Source organism: Neopelma chrysocephalum, unplaced genomic scaffold (genome assembly GCF_003984885.1).
Source record: "Neopelma chrysocephalum unplaced genomic scaffold, ASM398488v2 Primary Assembly neopelma1_23b, whole genome shotgun sequence".
NCBI classification, from domain to species: Eukaryota; Metazoa; Chordata; class Aves; order Passeriformes; family Pipridae; genus Neopelma; species Neopelma chrysocephalum.
In genome coordinates this window covers 13249069-13265129 of record NW_020897692.1, presented here as the reverse complement: position 1 = coordinate 13265129, position 16061 = coordinate 13249069, and the positions used below count along the sequence as shown (strand labels likewise).

General features: G+C 36.4%; 1 protein-coding gene across 2 annotated transcripts in view; it reads left to right on the top strand.

Annotated features, from left to right (window-relative positions):
• The window catches only part of SMAP1 (small ArfGAP 1), a 91347-nt gene that overhangs the window by 33303 nt on the left and 41983 nt on the right, over window positions 1-16061 (top strand). The window contains exons 5-6 of one of the 2 annotated variants that reach the window (XM_027697843.1): window positions 7944-8024; window positions 12155-12235. In XM_027697843.1, the coding sequence (XP_027553644.1) occupies window positions 7944-8024; window positions 12155-12235 (162 nt within the window). The remainder of the gene's footprint in view (window positions 1-7943; window positions 8025-12154; window positions 12236-16061) is intronic. The other variant, XM_027697852.1, reaches the window with a different exon arrangement.

Sequence of the window (16061 nt, the reverse complement as noted above, 5' to 3'; positions counted from 1 at the left end):
CTACACCAGGGCAAGCTCTTCTGGAAGATTTCTAGACTTACTTTTGCAGAGAGCACCTTGTGCCCATTTTTAATCAAAATTAGCGTTGTTGGGGTGACGAGAGCTTTTTAGGACCCTTTTCATTATCACCTTTGAAACGGAAATACTTTCTGCTGGATTAGGACCAATTTAAGTTGGACATGCATATGTATGTTGTAAGTTGGTAAAATGAATCCCTTCTGGGTATAAGCAGATAATACAGAAGTGCAGAAACAGGCTTGCTATGCCCTAAGGATCACTTTCCTTAACGTGGTAATTTCACTGAAGTGGTGTTTAAAAATTTAAGGGGCTTTCCCAGATCTCATCCACTGTTACAAGTTGATGGTGGTGAAAGCTTCCTGTAGCATAAAAGTTGTTTTGAACAGATTATCTTAAAGCATGCAGTACAATATTTCTCTTAGCTTAAGTTCGTCGAGTTCATAAGCTTTTCAAGTTTGTCTAACAGTACATCTGTGTTAATGTATTCTATCTGTTGGAGCCCAGGAGTATATGTCAAGGTTCAGTTTTTGGTTGTCAGGATTCATGTATGTTTTGTTACAAATTTTTTATTTCTAATTCTTAATTATATGAGATGTTTTGTTTTCTGACAAGACTGTTGTATTACTAAATTTAGGTTTTAGAATTCCACACTACAATAACAAAATTAGCTAGAGCAGAAACCAGTAGTGCCATGAAACATGCAGATAAAAAATATGCAAATATGAAAAATTAAATTATTTTTCTTGTGGTTCGCTGAAAAGCAATGCAGAATAAGGCTATGGGGGAAAAAACTGCCTGTGGTTTTATTGGCTAGTTACATTTTAAATAGAATAATGCATTTAAGTAAAAATCAAATATACATTACAATAATGCTGACTAAAAGTAGCTTGACTTTAAAAAATATTTAAAATCTATTAAAATGTATAGATCTCAGAGTTCTCTGGTCCATCATTTTTGGAAAAATGTGAAATGAAGGTTCTGTAACACTGCTCAAGTGCAGATGCAGGTATCATCACAAACAATCTCTACAGCTTTTAATACAAATAAGTATATAGGGGAATGCATATGGAAATTGCCTTATTCAGGGTGGATGGTGAACCAACTAAGTAGATTCCAGATACTTTCAGTCTCAAAAATTATGAACTGGTACAATCTATTCTACTACATGAAGTGGGAATATATTATCACATCCTGACAATGTTTTAGAATACTAAACAAAGTTTCTATATTTAAGAAAGTGTGTGAATTTTGTATGAAGCAGATGTTTTCTATGACTTAAGTTCACTGCAGGAACATTTTTCACATTTTCCTAAGACATTGTGTATAATTTAACAAATATGAACTTAGGCAACTGGCTAAAATGTGATGTTCATTAAGAGATTGTGATGGCACACCTTCCAGAAAGTTATCTTAAAGCAGTTTAAATCTGTAACACATTTACTGCACTAAGTATGTTATGTAGGCACCTTAAGATGGATAAATTGGGATATGACAGGGTATGTGAACAGTAAGTTTATAGTAGCTATCATTCCAAAGCATTCCATCATTGTCGCGGAGAGAGGTTACCAGTTACCCCTCCCAGTATTGCAGCAACCCTAGTGGGTTTTTCAGTGGTCTATGAAAAATCTGTGAATTAAGTGATATGAAGTATTTTTAAAATATGTTAATCAAGATAGGCATCGGTAGGAAGCACTGAAATACTATACAAGAATTATGATTTGAAGCAGGGATAGTGAAAGGGGGATAAATTATTTTCAAGATCATTCTGTTAGAATGGGTTGAATTATAGAATTGCAGAATAGCGTGGGCTGGAAGGGACCCTTGGACATCATGCAATTCTTCCTGTTTAAAGTAGAGTCAGCTAGAACAGGTAGCTTAGAGCCATGTACAATTGAATTTTGAATATCTCCAGGGCTGGAGACTCCATGACCTCCCTGGACAACCTGTTCCAGTATTCAACCACCTCCACAGTAAAAAAAATGAGTCAATTTATTCTTATGTTTCAGTGGAGTTTCCTGTGTTTCAGTTTATGTTCAGTGCCTCTTGGTCCTGTTTCTGGATACCACAGGCAGCAGTCTGTCTGCCTTAGTCTTTGCTCCTTACCCTCTCCCTGCCCTTCCAGCTTTCTCTTCTCCAGGCTAAACAATCTGAACTCACTATGCCTTTCCTTGTCTGAAAGGTGCTCTGGTCCTTTAAACATCTTATTGTGCCTTTGCCGGACTTGCTTCAGTGTGCCCATGTCTCTCTTGTACTTGTGAGTCTGTGATGCTGGCTCATACCCAACTTGTCCACCAGGACGTCAAGGTCCTCTTCTGAAATCTGCTTTCCAGCCACTTGATACTGAACCTGTATTGGTGCATGGAATTATTATACTGAAAACGTTGGTTAGGCTAGACAGGGGAAGTGGAAGGAGCTTCAATAAAAGGTTAAAAGCATCTGTTTTGTTTATCCAGTGCCAACCTTTAATGAAGCCATGGTAAGTCTCTCTAATATCTAAAGGAAAAGCTAAATAATCTAAAAAAAAAAGTGGGCAACAGTAGGTGCAGATGTTCTTGTTTAGAGTTGGAAAAAGTATTTTGTGCTCAAATCTATTAAATATATCTATATTTGCCAGAACAGTTCATAATTACATCTCTGTTTGATGTAAATTTTGTGAATGTCTGTAGCTCTGCACATATTCAGCTTATGCATAAGCTTCACCCTATTCCTGTGACAAGGTACAGTCACTCTGAAGGGGCTAAGGAGTGGCGAGTGTGTTCATAATATTGATGAAAGAGCAGTACCGGCTTCTTTGAGAGGCCAACTACTGCTCTGTTTTGTAAAACATGGGACTTTGAACCTTTTTATGGGGTGTCAAGCATTAAAGCACTGAATGAGGGAGTGTCGTGGTTTCACTGCAGCTGGCAACCAAGCCCCAGGCAGCCGCTTGCTCACTCCCCCACCAGTGGGATTGGGAAGAGAATTGGAAGGGTGAAAGCTGGAAAACTCATGGGTTGAGATACAGACTCAGGTTGTAGAGAAGGCTGTAGGGAAAGCAAAACCGCGCACACAAGCAAAGCAAAACAAGGAATTAATTCACTGCTTCCCATGGGCAGACAGGTGTTCAGCCATCTCCAGGAGAGCAGGGCCCTATCACACGTAACAGTGACTTGGGAAGATAAACACCATCACTCTGAATGTGTGTCCCCCGAACCCCACTTTATATACTGGGCATGATGTCATATGGTATGGCATATCCTCTTGGTCAGTTTGGGTCACTGACTGTGTCTCTGCCCAACCTCCCATGCACCCCCAGCTTTCTTGCCAGTGTGGCAGTATGAAAAGGAGAAAAGGCCTTGGTTCCTTGTAAGCACTGCTCAGCAATAACAAAAACATCTCTTTATTATCAACCCTGTGTTCAGCACAAATCCAAAACATAGCCCCATGCTAGCCACTGTGAAGAAAATTAATTCTACCCCAAGCAAAACCAGCACAGGGAGACATTTTAGTAATTTTTAAAAAAGCATTGCCAGTTAGCCTTAAGAACTTTAGAACCTTGCCAGAAGCCTAAAGTTTGTAGGTAAGTGTTATTTATAGTACATTACTATTCTTATACTCCTTTCAGTATTTCAAGAATAGGCCTCTTTAAAAATGTCAAGCAATTGATTGTGTGTTTATGTGCATCTAATAGGAGTCTATAATTGCTACTGCTTTAAGATAAATTGCTGATTTTACTGTTGTCAACATTCGTTGGAGATGTATAGTAATAAAGTCAGAAATCTGCTGAAAGAAGAAAAACATATGTTGAAGCTGAACTTAAAGCCTGCCAAATGAAAGCAGAGTAGTCCTCTTTGTTTAGGTTATTTCCCTGCATATTGTGTATGTATAAACTGGCCACTCGAGGGCACTTTTGTATTTGTTTCAGCTGCAAACTTTCTGGATGGTTTGATAATGCATTCATTTTTTAATCTCTTGAATTTTCTCTATGATAGCACCCTACATTTCATATTTAAATGAAAGCTTAGTATAGGTTTCTAAAGCTTTAACTTTAATCCTTTTTAATAAAAGGCTAAATAACTACATGCTTTACATCAAGAGCAGGATTTTGGAAAAACTACAAATAAAAGTAAGTGAAAACTTTATTTAGTACCTACACCTTAATGACCAATAGTGTTTGTATGACTGTTATGTATAATCAGAAATATGTTAGTACAAACTGACGTAAAGTAATTCTGAGATTTTATATATTCTATTCTCTGAAAACTCAATTTAATGCTTGTTTTAAGGTTTTTTTCATTTACTTTTTTCACTTGAAATAGTAGTCTGGTGCACAGACTACATCAAGACATTGGGCCAACTACTGTTTGTATTGTTGGTTTTACTGTTAGCTTAGCATGTATTTGGATAGTGCCACTACTAAGTAATAACTTAATAAATATTATAGAAGTTTTTTATGGGGAAAATGGGGACAGGTAACACATTGCCATGTAAGAGGGGCAGGTAACTGGACCAATACTGTGAATCTGCAGATTCCTTCTTTTCTGATCTTATATTTTTTGTGCACCACAGAGTCTCTTACAGAGCATAGGTGAAAATGAAGTCTTACAGTCCCTATTGCATGTGTATGTAGTTTCTTGCTTAGCACTGAAGGTACCAGATGCTTTAAAGACAGTATCAAGCTTTATTATGCAAAGTGGCTATTTTTGCTATATTGTATTGCTAAAAATTAAATGACTGCAAGTCTTCTGGTCTGAAGTGCAACAGAAATTTGTGGACATACAAGAAATATGGAAACTTAAGAAACAGCTCCTTGCTTTCATTCTCCGTTTTAGGCAATTCTGAATTAACTTCTTAATCAAAAACCCAACTACTCTTGAGTTAAAAATCAAAATGATATATTTGGATGCTAGTTGTCATTCTGCAGTACATTCATAATGCACACAAGCACATCACCATTATTCTTTTTCTAGTAGTATGTGTGATTGGTTGCAGGGGTCACCACTGGTTTTGTCTGGTACTTTAAAGTGCCAATAATCAAGAATGTTTTACTTGACAATTTTCCAGAACATAGTGCAAACATGTTATCAGAGTAGATCAGTGTGTGCTTTTATACTTGAATTTGAAGTATGGCTGGAAATTGTCTTTTGGATTTTGATGTAGATATTTGGATGGCTGTCAACCAGCACCCCCAGATCCTTTTTCCCCAGGCACATTTCCAGCTGCTCTTTCCCAAAAGACCCAAGTTCAGGACCTGGCACTTCACCTTGTTGAATCTTACTCGATTGGCCTTGGCCTATGGATCCAGCCTGTCAGATCTCTCTGCAGAGCCTTCCTGCCCTCCAACAGATCAACGCTCCCACCCAACTTGGTGTCATCTGCAGACTGACTGAGGCTGTATTCAATCTTCTCATCCAGATCGTGGATAAAGATATTAAACAGGACTGGCTCCAATACTGAGCCCTGGGGAACCTCAGTAGTGACCAGCCACCAGCTGGATGTAGAAGCATTCTGCCCGGCCATCCTGCCAGATTTTACCCAGCGAACAGTGCACCTGTCCAAGTCATGAGCAGCAGGTTTCTCTGGGAGAATGCTCTGGAAAATGGTGTAAAAGTTTTTACAAAATTTTGAGTAGACAGTGTTCACATGTTTAGCTTTGTCCAGCCGCTCAGTTTGATTGGATTTTTTCATTCAGCTTTCCTTATCTAGCACAGCATGGTAAATAACAAATTTAACATGATGCAGTGGTGATAAAGCTGTTCAGCAACCCAACCTTGTGCTGTTGCTTTCATTATATAAACTTAATCAGTTCTTTATACATTGTAATGTGTCTTCTCTTAAAGATTAGCTGCAGTTGTATGCCTTTTGTATTCTTGCTTAGTTGAATATTTGCATATGTGAAGTGTGCTTTCAAGTTCTCCTTTTTTGCCTGAAGTGGTTGTAGTGCTGCTGGTTGTCTTTAAACATTATACTTGGGCATTTCTCAACTTGTGCATCCTGTTATATATCCCATGCTAGATAGCAACTGCATTTCACTGTCTTCTGCTTATAGCTTGCATGACACCTTTCCATTGGTTCTATGATTCTCTACTTGGTTATCAAAACTATAATAATTGCTTTCAGGCCTTCATAGGATTACCTTCTCCTAGGTTAGATAATCCCTTAATTTATGAAGATGGTATGCAGATTGAGAAGAACTGTTATGGGAGGATGGAAATTGATGCAAACATCTATAATGCTCATTTTTCCCCTAACCTCCAAATGAAATTCTGCTTACCTCATTCTGTGTAATGAGTAGCTGTTACCTGCTGTTCACCTGTGAGAGCTATCAAGCTTAAATTCTAAAATCTGAAGCATACAACAGAATGAAAGAAACCGCAAACCCAAACCAAGAATCACACTTTAGCAACTTGAAAGTATACCTAAGATGTTTCATTATCAGAATTTCACGTATTTGCATTTAATTGAGATCTTAGGAAACAGCATGATGTTGGAGTCCATAGTTCAGTATCTTATATAGTTACCTTATCATTTTTCTGACATTATTTTGTTACAATGTGGTGCAGTCTGAATAAACAAGATCTCAATGTTCCTATAGCAACAGAATACTACCATTTGAGAAACTGCTTCATTGCAGCAAATATATCCATAACTCTGCTAATAACCTGAGGATTTTAAAACAGTAAATTTAGAAATGAGGGTTCCGTTTCATATTTCTGCAGGTAAAATTTGGTTTTAAAATTAAACCTTATAAATATCTTACCTGAAGCTCTACACCACCTTCCAGCATAGGCAGAGTTTCTGAGTTTGTGAAAATAATAAATATATATGTTCTATGAATATTCCAGCTGTATAAGCCAAGGTACTGGTAGGATTTTCTATAAGAATTAAAGGGTGTTTAGGCATGAAGGTAGAGTGGGGTTTTTTATCAGCTTTCAGTTTCCATTTAGTGCAAGCTAGTTTTTTTAGGCTAAGTAAAAACATGTCATCTAAATTGGTTATTTTGGCCCCACATAATGACCTGATCTGTAACAGCTTTATTTATTTCCAAATTTTCCTTCTGTATAGTGGAGGTGATACAAGATAATCTAGAAGTGTCAGCTTTATAGCTCTGAAGATCTTCTACATGTTTGGAAAATTTATTTCAGTTGCATTTTTATAATAAGGCAATAGAAAGATAATGTTTCCATTAAAGTGATCAACTATGCATAGAGAAATAGGATAGGAAGATGTATGAAAATACATTTAGAGAAATTCTATTTTCTTGAGCATATATAACTTACACCATTTGGATAATTCTGGAAGTCTAGTGGTATTAATACCAATTTTACATACCAATTCCTAGAAAAGAAGTATGACTTGTCTGGGAGGTCTGTCAACCCACTGTTAAGATGCAGCTTTATATTAACCCTAAGCTCTTTAAGTACTTGGAGTGCTCTTAGAGAAGAATTAATTAGAACTTTAATTAACGTATAACTTTCAGAGTTATTTTGCATTCCTCTTAATAAAAGTATTCTGTTACAGTGAACAAGAACAAAGGCACTCTCTTCTCTCCCCCTCCTCTGGGACAGTGTGCCTTCATGCTTCAGGACATTAATATTTCAGTAGTTACACTGAATAAAAATTGAACAATGGATGAAACCTAATTATTTTTCTTAGGCCTGTGATATGATCTTATCCAGATTCATTTGCTTATATTCTGTTCTAGTGAGTTTCATTGTAAGTCACACTTTGCTGCCTGAAAGATTTCCTTTAAATCTTGTACTCAGAAAAAAAAGGATCAAATATTTTGTCTCCTCTTTACGTTTCTTCTATGTTGTGTAACCACCACCACCAAAATTATTGAAAGAAAAGGAATGAAAATCATGTCTCTTAGCCACCTCTGCTCCCTCACTTCCCAGCTATTCTTGCTTATTTTCTTTCTCATTTCTTTCCTCTGTTTTGTACAGATATCATCATCTGATGCTGCTCAGCCTCTGGCATCCTCTCCTTCTCTGCAAGCTGCTGCTGCTGAGAAGAGCAAAGCAGAGGTATATTGGTTTGGGTGTAACTCTTATCAGGTTACTGCTTTGCGCAAATGTTTACATTTCTATAGGATAATTTCACTGAGGTAACTTGAGAATTTGAATTGCTGGTAATACTTTACACATTTAAAATATTTCTCTCCTTTTTGCTTGGACTAGCTAAATGAAAAGAGCCGATACAGCCGGACAAAGCACATGTGTGATTGTTACCTCTTGATGTTTCTGTGTCAGAATTTTGGTTCTGCTCTGGTTTAGTGTCACAAAACTGTGGAAAAACCATTTCATTCCCAGGTAATGGGTATGAGTGACATTGTCCTGTCTCCTCAGGCATAATTCTTGATATCTTTTTTTTGTATTACTTGCTTGTTTCAGAATCTAAATTATCAGTATTGTTCCAGCCATTTAGTTTGTTCTCCTTGGAGATAAATGTAGAATTAATTTGACTCATACTAGTTTTAATATCCCTTCTAGCTGGGATATGCATATATGCTGATGTTACATTAACTGTTTAGAAGGGCCTTTGAAAAACTTAACACACAATTAGTAGATGAGGCATCATTTGTGTCAGTTTTCAGTAACTGTCACAATTTGCAACAATAATGAAATATATTTTTTAGACTGGGAGTGCTCTTTCAGATACTTCACTCTAAATTGAGATTCTATACAGTATATTAAATAATTTATGATCTGATCTTGTCACATTTTTCCTTCTAAATACAGAATATATGGACTGACATTATAAATTATTTTAGTTCAACTCTATTTAAACATTAATTAAAGTTTAAATGACAGGGTCATGGACTAGACCACAAGCCTCGTTGAATTTGACATGTTTTTTACGTTGTAGCAGGAGTAGCAGCAGCCACTTGGAATGAAACTTGCCTTCACTTTCTTACCCACCTCTATTTATGCATTCTCATTTGAAAGTTCCTCTGTGTAGCAGTATGCCATGTTGATAGAAATGAAACTTGGGAAAAAACGGAATCATTTTTGCTTAGAATTTAAGACCAATATGAAGCCAATTTCATTTTATTATCTTCACAGTGCTTTTTGACTGCTTTTGCAAGTAATGAAACACTTGAGTTGAAGTTCTCGCATCAATACAGCATCTGAGAAATGTTTTTATTTTGTCTGAATTCATTTTTATCTAATGGAGCTGAGGCAGAAAGCTTGCATATTGAAATTGAGAAGCGTGAAGATGAAGGACTTTTGGGTTTTCAAGTACATGGTGAAAATTAAATGAATAAAAATAAACTCACTGAGAATCAAGAGAGTTCCTGTGGGCTCTGTGAGGTGTGGAGGCAGAAACACTGGAGAACAGTTTATTTTAAGTCTCTATGTATTCACTGTGAAGCTTTCAGGGTTTTGTTAAGGGCAACAAGAGGCATGTATTTGTATTTGGTCACCTTTATGGAGTGTTTGCCATATGAAACTTTCTGCAAACCCTCCTTGATCTTGAAGTCCTGAAGATCAAAAGTTTCCAGATACTTTTTCCTCCAGAAGCAAGGTTTCTTTAATAAAACATATTTTAAAAAAACATTGGAGTCAAACTGGACATCCTGAAGATGATTGTATGCAAAAACTTAAACTCTGCTTTTCAGTGAAACTTGTTCAAGCAAAGTTAAGGTAGTCTATTTGAATAGTAAGTATATTGTCATGGCACTTCCAATGCCCTTTCCAGGGAGGAAAGGAAGCAAATCATAGAATGGTTTGGGTTGGAAGGGACCTTAAAGGCTATCTAGTTCCAACCCCCGTGCCTTGGACGGGGACACCTTCCACTAGACCAGATTGCTCACAACCCCATCCAACCTGGTCTTGAACATTTCCAGGGATGGGGCATCAACAATTTCTCTGGGCAGCTAGTTCCAGTGCCTCACCACCCTCACAGGAAAGAATTTCTTTCTAATATCCAAACTAAACCTACTGTAATTCAGTTTAAAGCCATTCCCCTTTGTCCTATCCCAGTAGAGAGTCCCTACCCATCTTTCCTGTAGCCGCCCTTTATGTACCAGAAGACTATAAGGTGTTCCTGAAGTCTTCTTTCTTCTTCAGGCTGGACAACCCCAACTCTCTCAGCTCATCTTGATAGGAGAGGTATTCCAGCCCACAATCATCTTAGTGACACTTCTCTTGACTACTTGCTTCAGCAGATCCATGTTTTTCTGATTTTTGGGGGCCCCAGAGCTGGACACCAGAGGAAGGGTCTTAAGACAGCAGAGTACAAGGGGTAGAATCACCTTCCTTGACCTGCTGGTCACACGTCTTTTGATGCAGTTGTCTAAAATGTAGACAGGTTCCTACAGGAGAAGAGATTAGGTTTATTTAAATTATTCAACTTGTGAAGGTTGGAGTGGGAAGTGGGGACAGAGAATGAAAGACTTTTGGAAAAGTTACTGCTCTGACAGTATATTTGCATGTATATTAGAATGCAGGTTGGTACTAGGGTCAGTGAAACAGTAATGGAAGAAAGGCTAAGCTTCGTTGAAAGACGTGGCTATGCATTTGTAATCCTAGTTCAAAAAGCCTACAAGTCGCAGGCTATTATGTGACCTCAAAATAAAGCACTGCCCTATACTTGTCCCAGTCATACAGACTTCTCTTGAATGCCTTGCACTGCCACAGGTGAGATACAGTTTAGACAGGGCCTCTGTTTTGGAATACTATGTTCATTTTTGTGTTCCTAATGTTCACTAAAATCTAAGTTGGTCTCTGTTTCCTTTTGTCAAAACAGGCATTCTAAATTCTCCTGCTGCAGTTTCATGACTGTGGTCGTTGCTTTCCATTGCTTGTAAGCAGTTGCTTGGTCTGATAGTCTAATTTTCCTGCAGCTGAGTGTTCAGGTTAATGCCTGATGAAATAATTCACAAGCTTTAGTGGAACTTGAGTAACCTCAATCCATCTGGTAAATTTGGTGAAAGTTTTGAAAACCGATTATTGGAAGTTGTGAAGAATATGTTACTTGGGTCACTCTGTGCCTGGTCCCCCAGCAAAAAAACCCCACTTCATCTTAGTGTTAGAACTATATGAAGTAAATGCCATGTTATAAAGATTTAAAAATTATATATTGGATGTTAAAAAAAAAAGAAACAAACAAACAATCCTTATTGACACAAACTATAACCTAGTAAGCTATTTTATTTTTAATATTGGAGCTGCATAGACAGTTATCTAACTTCTCAACCTTCCTCCTAATGTTAGGAAACTTGCTAAACAATAGTGTTTTGTGAAACAAAGCTGTTTCAAAGCTTTGAACAAAGGGATACAAGTCTAATGACTAAAGAACATTTAGGAGTTACTAAGAGGTAAGCCCTTGTGTCAATCCATTTTAATGTTCAAATATACTCAATAGTACTACACTGTAGTTGAACAAGGTAAATGCAGATGGATTACTGGTCTAAACTACTAGCGCTTTGTCAAAGCAATTGCTGGCCTAAAAAGTGCATATCTTCTGCATATTATTCCTTAATGAATATTTTATGCTTTGATTCAGTCAGACTAAGTCTGTAATATTGGCCCATTTATTCATTTGAAACCAAAGTGAAGAAACTTCTGTAATGTCATTATGATGCATTCAAAGGAAAGGCATCTTTTATATTTTCACTTTCTGGAACAACTTAATGTCTTATGACTCAGGTGGTCTGTCATAGGGCCTAAGGCAACTTTTTACATTCAGAAGTGTTGTTTAAGACACCTAGATTAGCTTTTAAAAATTAGTAACTTTCTGCAGAAAGCTGTGTGCAAATTACCTTACTGTAGTTCTTTCGTCAAAGTGACTGACATCTGCCCTGATGAGAGAGGTTATCGGAGTTAATGGATGTACTTGTAGAGATGGGGTTTCTCTTCAGCTCTGCACAGTTCAGGAGAAGCAACACTGGTTGTTTTTTTTTTCTTTCTGCTTAGAAGCAGAAACGCAGATGACCAGGTGAAATAGTGCATTTCTTGAATTCTCAAAGTTGCGGTATTTTTAGTACTACTATCTGAGCAAAATGAACTTCACTTCTGGAAGCAGAGCAGATAGAGGCATAAGCTCTGATTTAAAAGGGAATAACTGAAGATATCTGTTTATATTCTGTATGGCTGTAGACATTCAATAGGTTTGCAAATTGAGTACTAGCAAAATGCTTTTCTTTTTGCAGAAGGAAAAAGAAAAAAAGAAAGAAGAGAAAAAGAGAGAGAGAGAATCAGAAAAACCATCAAAACAGTTAACAGCTGAAAAGGTAAGAAGAGTTTATTTTCTACAGGTATTTAAAAATTGCACATAGTATTAGACATATACAGAGATTTTGGGGGAAAATTAATATGTATTTATATATATACAGACATGTGTGTGTATATGAATAATAATCTGGTTAATCCACATGAATCATTTACTTGCATACAAAGATTGGTTGACCATATGAAGAGGAATGCATTTAGGGTAAGATGGGAATTAAAAGTTAAGCTTTGTTAAGATTTAAGCTCAGACTAAAAATCTAATTAAGGTTTTAACTTGTACCATTGCTATTCTTGCACAGAAAATTTTCAGTTTTATTGAGTCCTGTATTATCATCTAATACTGTCTTTCATAAGTGAATCCATTTTAAACATAATTGTATAATTTATAGAATTTAAGTTAAAAGTCTAGATAACTTGAAAATACACAACTAGATCATGTCACAAAATGTGACAAGCAAACCATTTAAGGTGCTTCTTTATACAGCTGTGCTAAAGCATAATGAGCAGCCTTAGCAACATAGGTACAATTAAGATTTCAGGTACACTTGTGTATGGAGTTAATATTAAACAAAAATGAAATGGGTAATTTAAGTATTAGATAGAATAATTTATTTTACTACACGTGTCCTCTCTCAGATTATGTGAATCCATTAGTATGTTCTGGTCTGCAGAATGCATTGGAGTCTCCATCTGTCAGTTTATTCCCCAACAGAGCAGTGTTACAATTATGAAAAATGTTGTATATTCATAGACTATGATTGCAGATGTATTTCTAATTCAGTTTTCAAATAGAGTTTTTTCATTTTGCATAACAAAACAAGATACAAAAATATATGCATCCTGGGGGGGGGGAAGCCTCTACCCAATACAAATATCATTTTTCTGAAATTAGAAAGCAGTTTTGGACTAAGTTAATGCAGAAGCCAATTTTGTTATGATAATGTGTGTAGCTTCACTGAGGTAGTGGAAAAGGATATCCTTATTCATATGGCAAGAAGTTAAAGCAAGTTTATGGGTGACAATAAAAACATTAGAGTTGTTGATTATTGAAGTTTTACAAGGGCATCCAGCCAAGTTAAATGTTTTATTTTGGTCCTTATAACAATATACTTTAGTTATAAAGGCTAAAAACTTTTCTGTGGTTTGGAAATCTGAACTTTCTAGAGCCCAAAGGTCTACTTTTGGTCTGGGAGAGGGACAGTTTCCCTTTGCAAGGATGCCTGAACCTTGTTACGTGGCTGGTTAGGTGAGCAGAAAGGACAACCGAGCATAGTTACAGCTGAGGAATTATCCTAACACTTGAAATAAAAACCAATTCAAATACCACTTCTCAGATTTATGTTTGAGAAGTCATTAGATGACCAGTTAATGATTAAGCAAATAAAAAGAAGTATTTTGATTTCAACTGCTTGTACTAGAAAATGTGGAAATTGGTAAATATATCTGTATTAGGTAGTAGTGCTGTTGTAGCAGCTGCAAAATGTTTGAAATACTTCAGCATATTTTATTTCATTATTAATGTGTCAGCACTGATTGCTCAAATGGAACTCATCTGTATGTCATCTTTTTAATTTAAGAGATTCTTCAAGCTTGGGATTTTCAGGGCTTTTAAAGATCACTCATTCAGAATAAACTACTTTTAGACACAGCCTATAAACTTGATATATTTTAAAGTTGCAGTTGCTTTCTTAAATCTGTAGGAAAGAGACCTGTATCAAATACTTGTTTCTGTTGGAAAGTGCTGGTAAAATAGAGAACCAGAAGGTTTTATTTTTCTATATGAAATAATAAATTGCTGCTTTTGTGGTGTGATTCTGCTTTAGGGAGCTGATAAACAGTATTTCAGTAATAGTGATATACTTCTCATCCCGGTAGAGACTGCCTGTAGGCTATTTAAATAATGTGTGTTGAATCAGGAGAGGAGTGCAGGCATCTTGACCATAGTGTCATGTTTTCAGCAACCACATCAAGCAGTAGTTGGTTATTTTTCCCAGTTTTCACCTTCCCGGAGGAGGAAACAGAATATGAGAATTCTTTGGACACTTCATATATAATGTCACTGGTCACCTTTACTGCAGGCATGGTTTATCTCAGGTCTAGACATTCCACGCTTGGGAAGTTAATAAGTTAAAAATACATGAGCAAGGAGTTGGCAGTTCTATCACAATTTTGAGACTTCTTTTATGTTAAGTTAATTGAAGCAGTGTTTTAACTATCCTGTGGAAGAATCAATAAAGATGGAAAAAATTACAGGTCTTAAACTGGTAAAAGGTTGAATCTAGGGAAGACTTCAGATCTCTTTGCAAGTGTCGTATACTCCTACTAGTCTTAAGTTTGTAGTGACTTCAATTTTATCTTCCGAGTTTAAATTTCTTAGCTCTTTAAACAAGAATATGCATCCTAAAAATTTAAAATGTTCACATTCAATTCACATGTTTTGATCTCTGCTTCATAGAACTGACTAATCTGCTCCTACATCTGTGTAAGAGTCTTTCTGCCATGACTAACTGATCTTTAGCTAGTCTAGTATGATTTCTGTTGCATTTTCAAATATCGCTGAAAGCTTGTAGCATTGATTTAATAAACTTTTGATCCCAATATTGCATTAATGTGTCAGGTAATTATGAAGTAAAAGATACTTTATTGATTATCATGCTATGATAAGTAAGAAGAACAGAAAATCATCTTTTAGCTGATTTAACAATTGTGAGTTTTCTTACGAAATGACTTTTCAGTAAAGAAACCTCATGTGCTTAAAGTGAGTTGTGGGAAATATTTTTTATGAGCGTTCGAACTGGAGACAGTGATTTCAGATGTAGAGTAGAAATTCTTCAATATCAGAGAGATCTACTGCAGAACAGTGAGTAGGATACTTGTTTGAGTATTTTTCTGGGCTGTGCACTTTCTGTGACAAAATTACTGAACAGGATCTTACTGTGTCAGCTACCAACTGAGTCTAGTCCAGTGATTAGCATTTTATTGGAAGCTGCCAACAACATGATGTTCCTCATCAAATCTACAGAACTCTTAATAAGTGATGTTGTCAAGTTACTGGCAGCTGTAATGTTTTTTTCAGTCTAATTGAAGAAAGTTGTGAAACTTGCATAAGTTACCCAGGGTCCTTGCCCCCCTCTCCCTGTGCCATTTCCGCAATTGCATACCTCAAGTTTCCTCAGTGCTTGTACTTAAAATAACTTTATCTTTACAGTTACTTGGAGAAACGCGGAACAGAAATTGCAAGAAAACTGCTGAAACAATTATTATGCAGTTCATCTTAACATGAAAAGTGGGGCCAGTGGAGCTGAGATGTCCAATCAAAGCCCAGCTTGTTTACAAGCAACACAAATGCCAATTTTAGCAATATAAAAATGTGTTAAATTGCAAGAATAAATAATTGGAGCTAATTGTGCGCTTCTCAATGACTCTTGTGGGCCAAGAGCAAAAATAAAAGCATAAGATAGACTGTCATGTAATGAAAGCAAATTTTAGATATTCCATACAGACAATTAAGAGATTTTAAATTGACTAACAAAGTAAATCTCATGCTTTAAGAGCCCATTTTAGTAGTGGGGAGGGGAAGAAAGTCTGTAATTTGACCACCAATCTTATGTGTTTCATTGATGGTTACACAAGAAAATCTTTAATTCATAGGTGAGAAAGACCAGCTAGACTTTTGCTAGATTTTTGCTAGCCTTTTTTTAAACTTCATCATCCTGCCCGCCCTTTCATCAGCTGCTGAGGAGCTTTCCCTTCTTATTAATTACTCTTTTGCACAGCTGAAGTTAATGAAATTTCCCAAATCAGACATGATTTTCTCTTTTCTTTTCT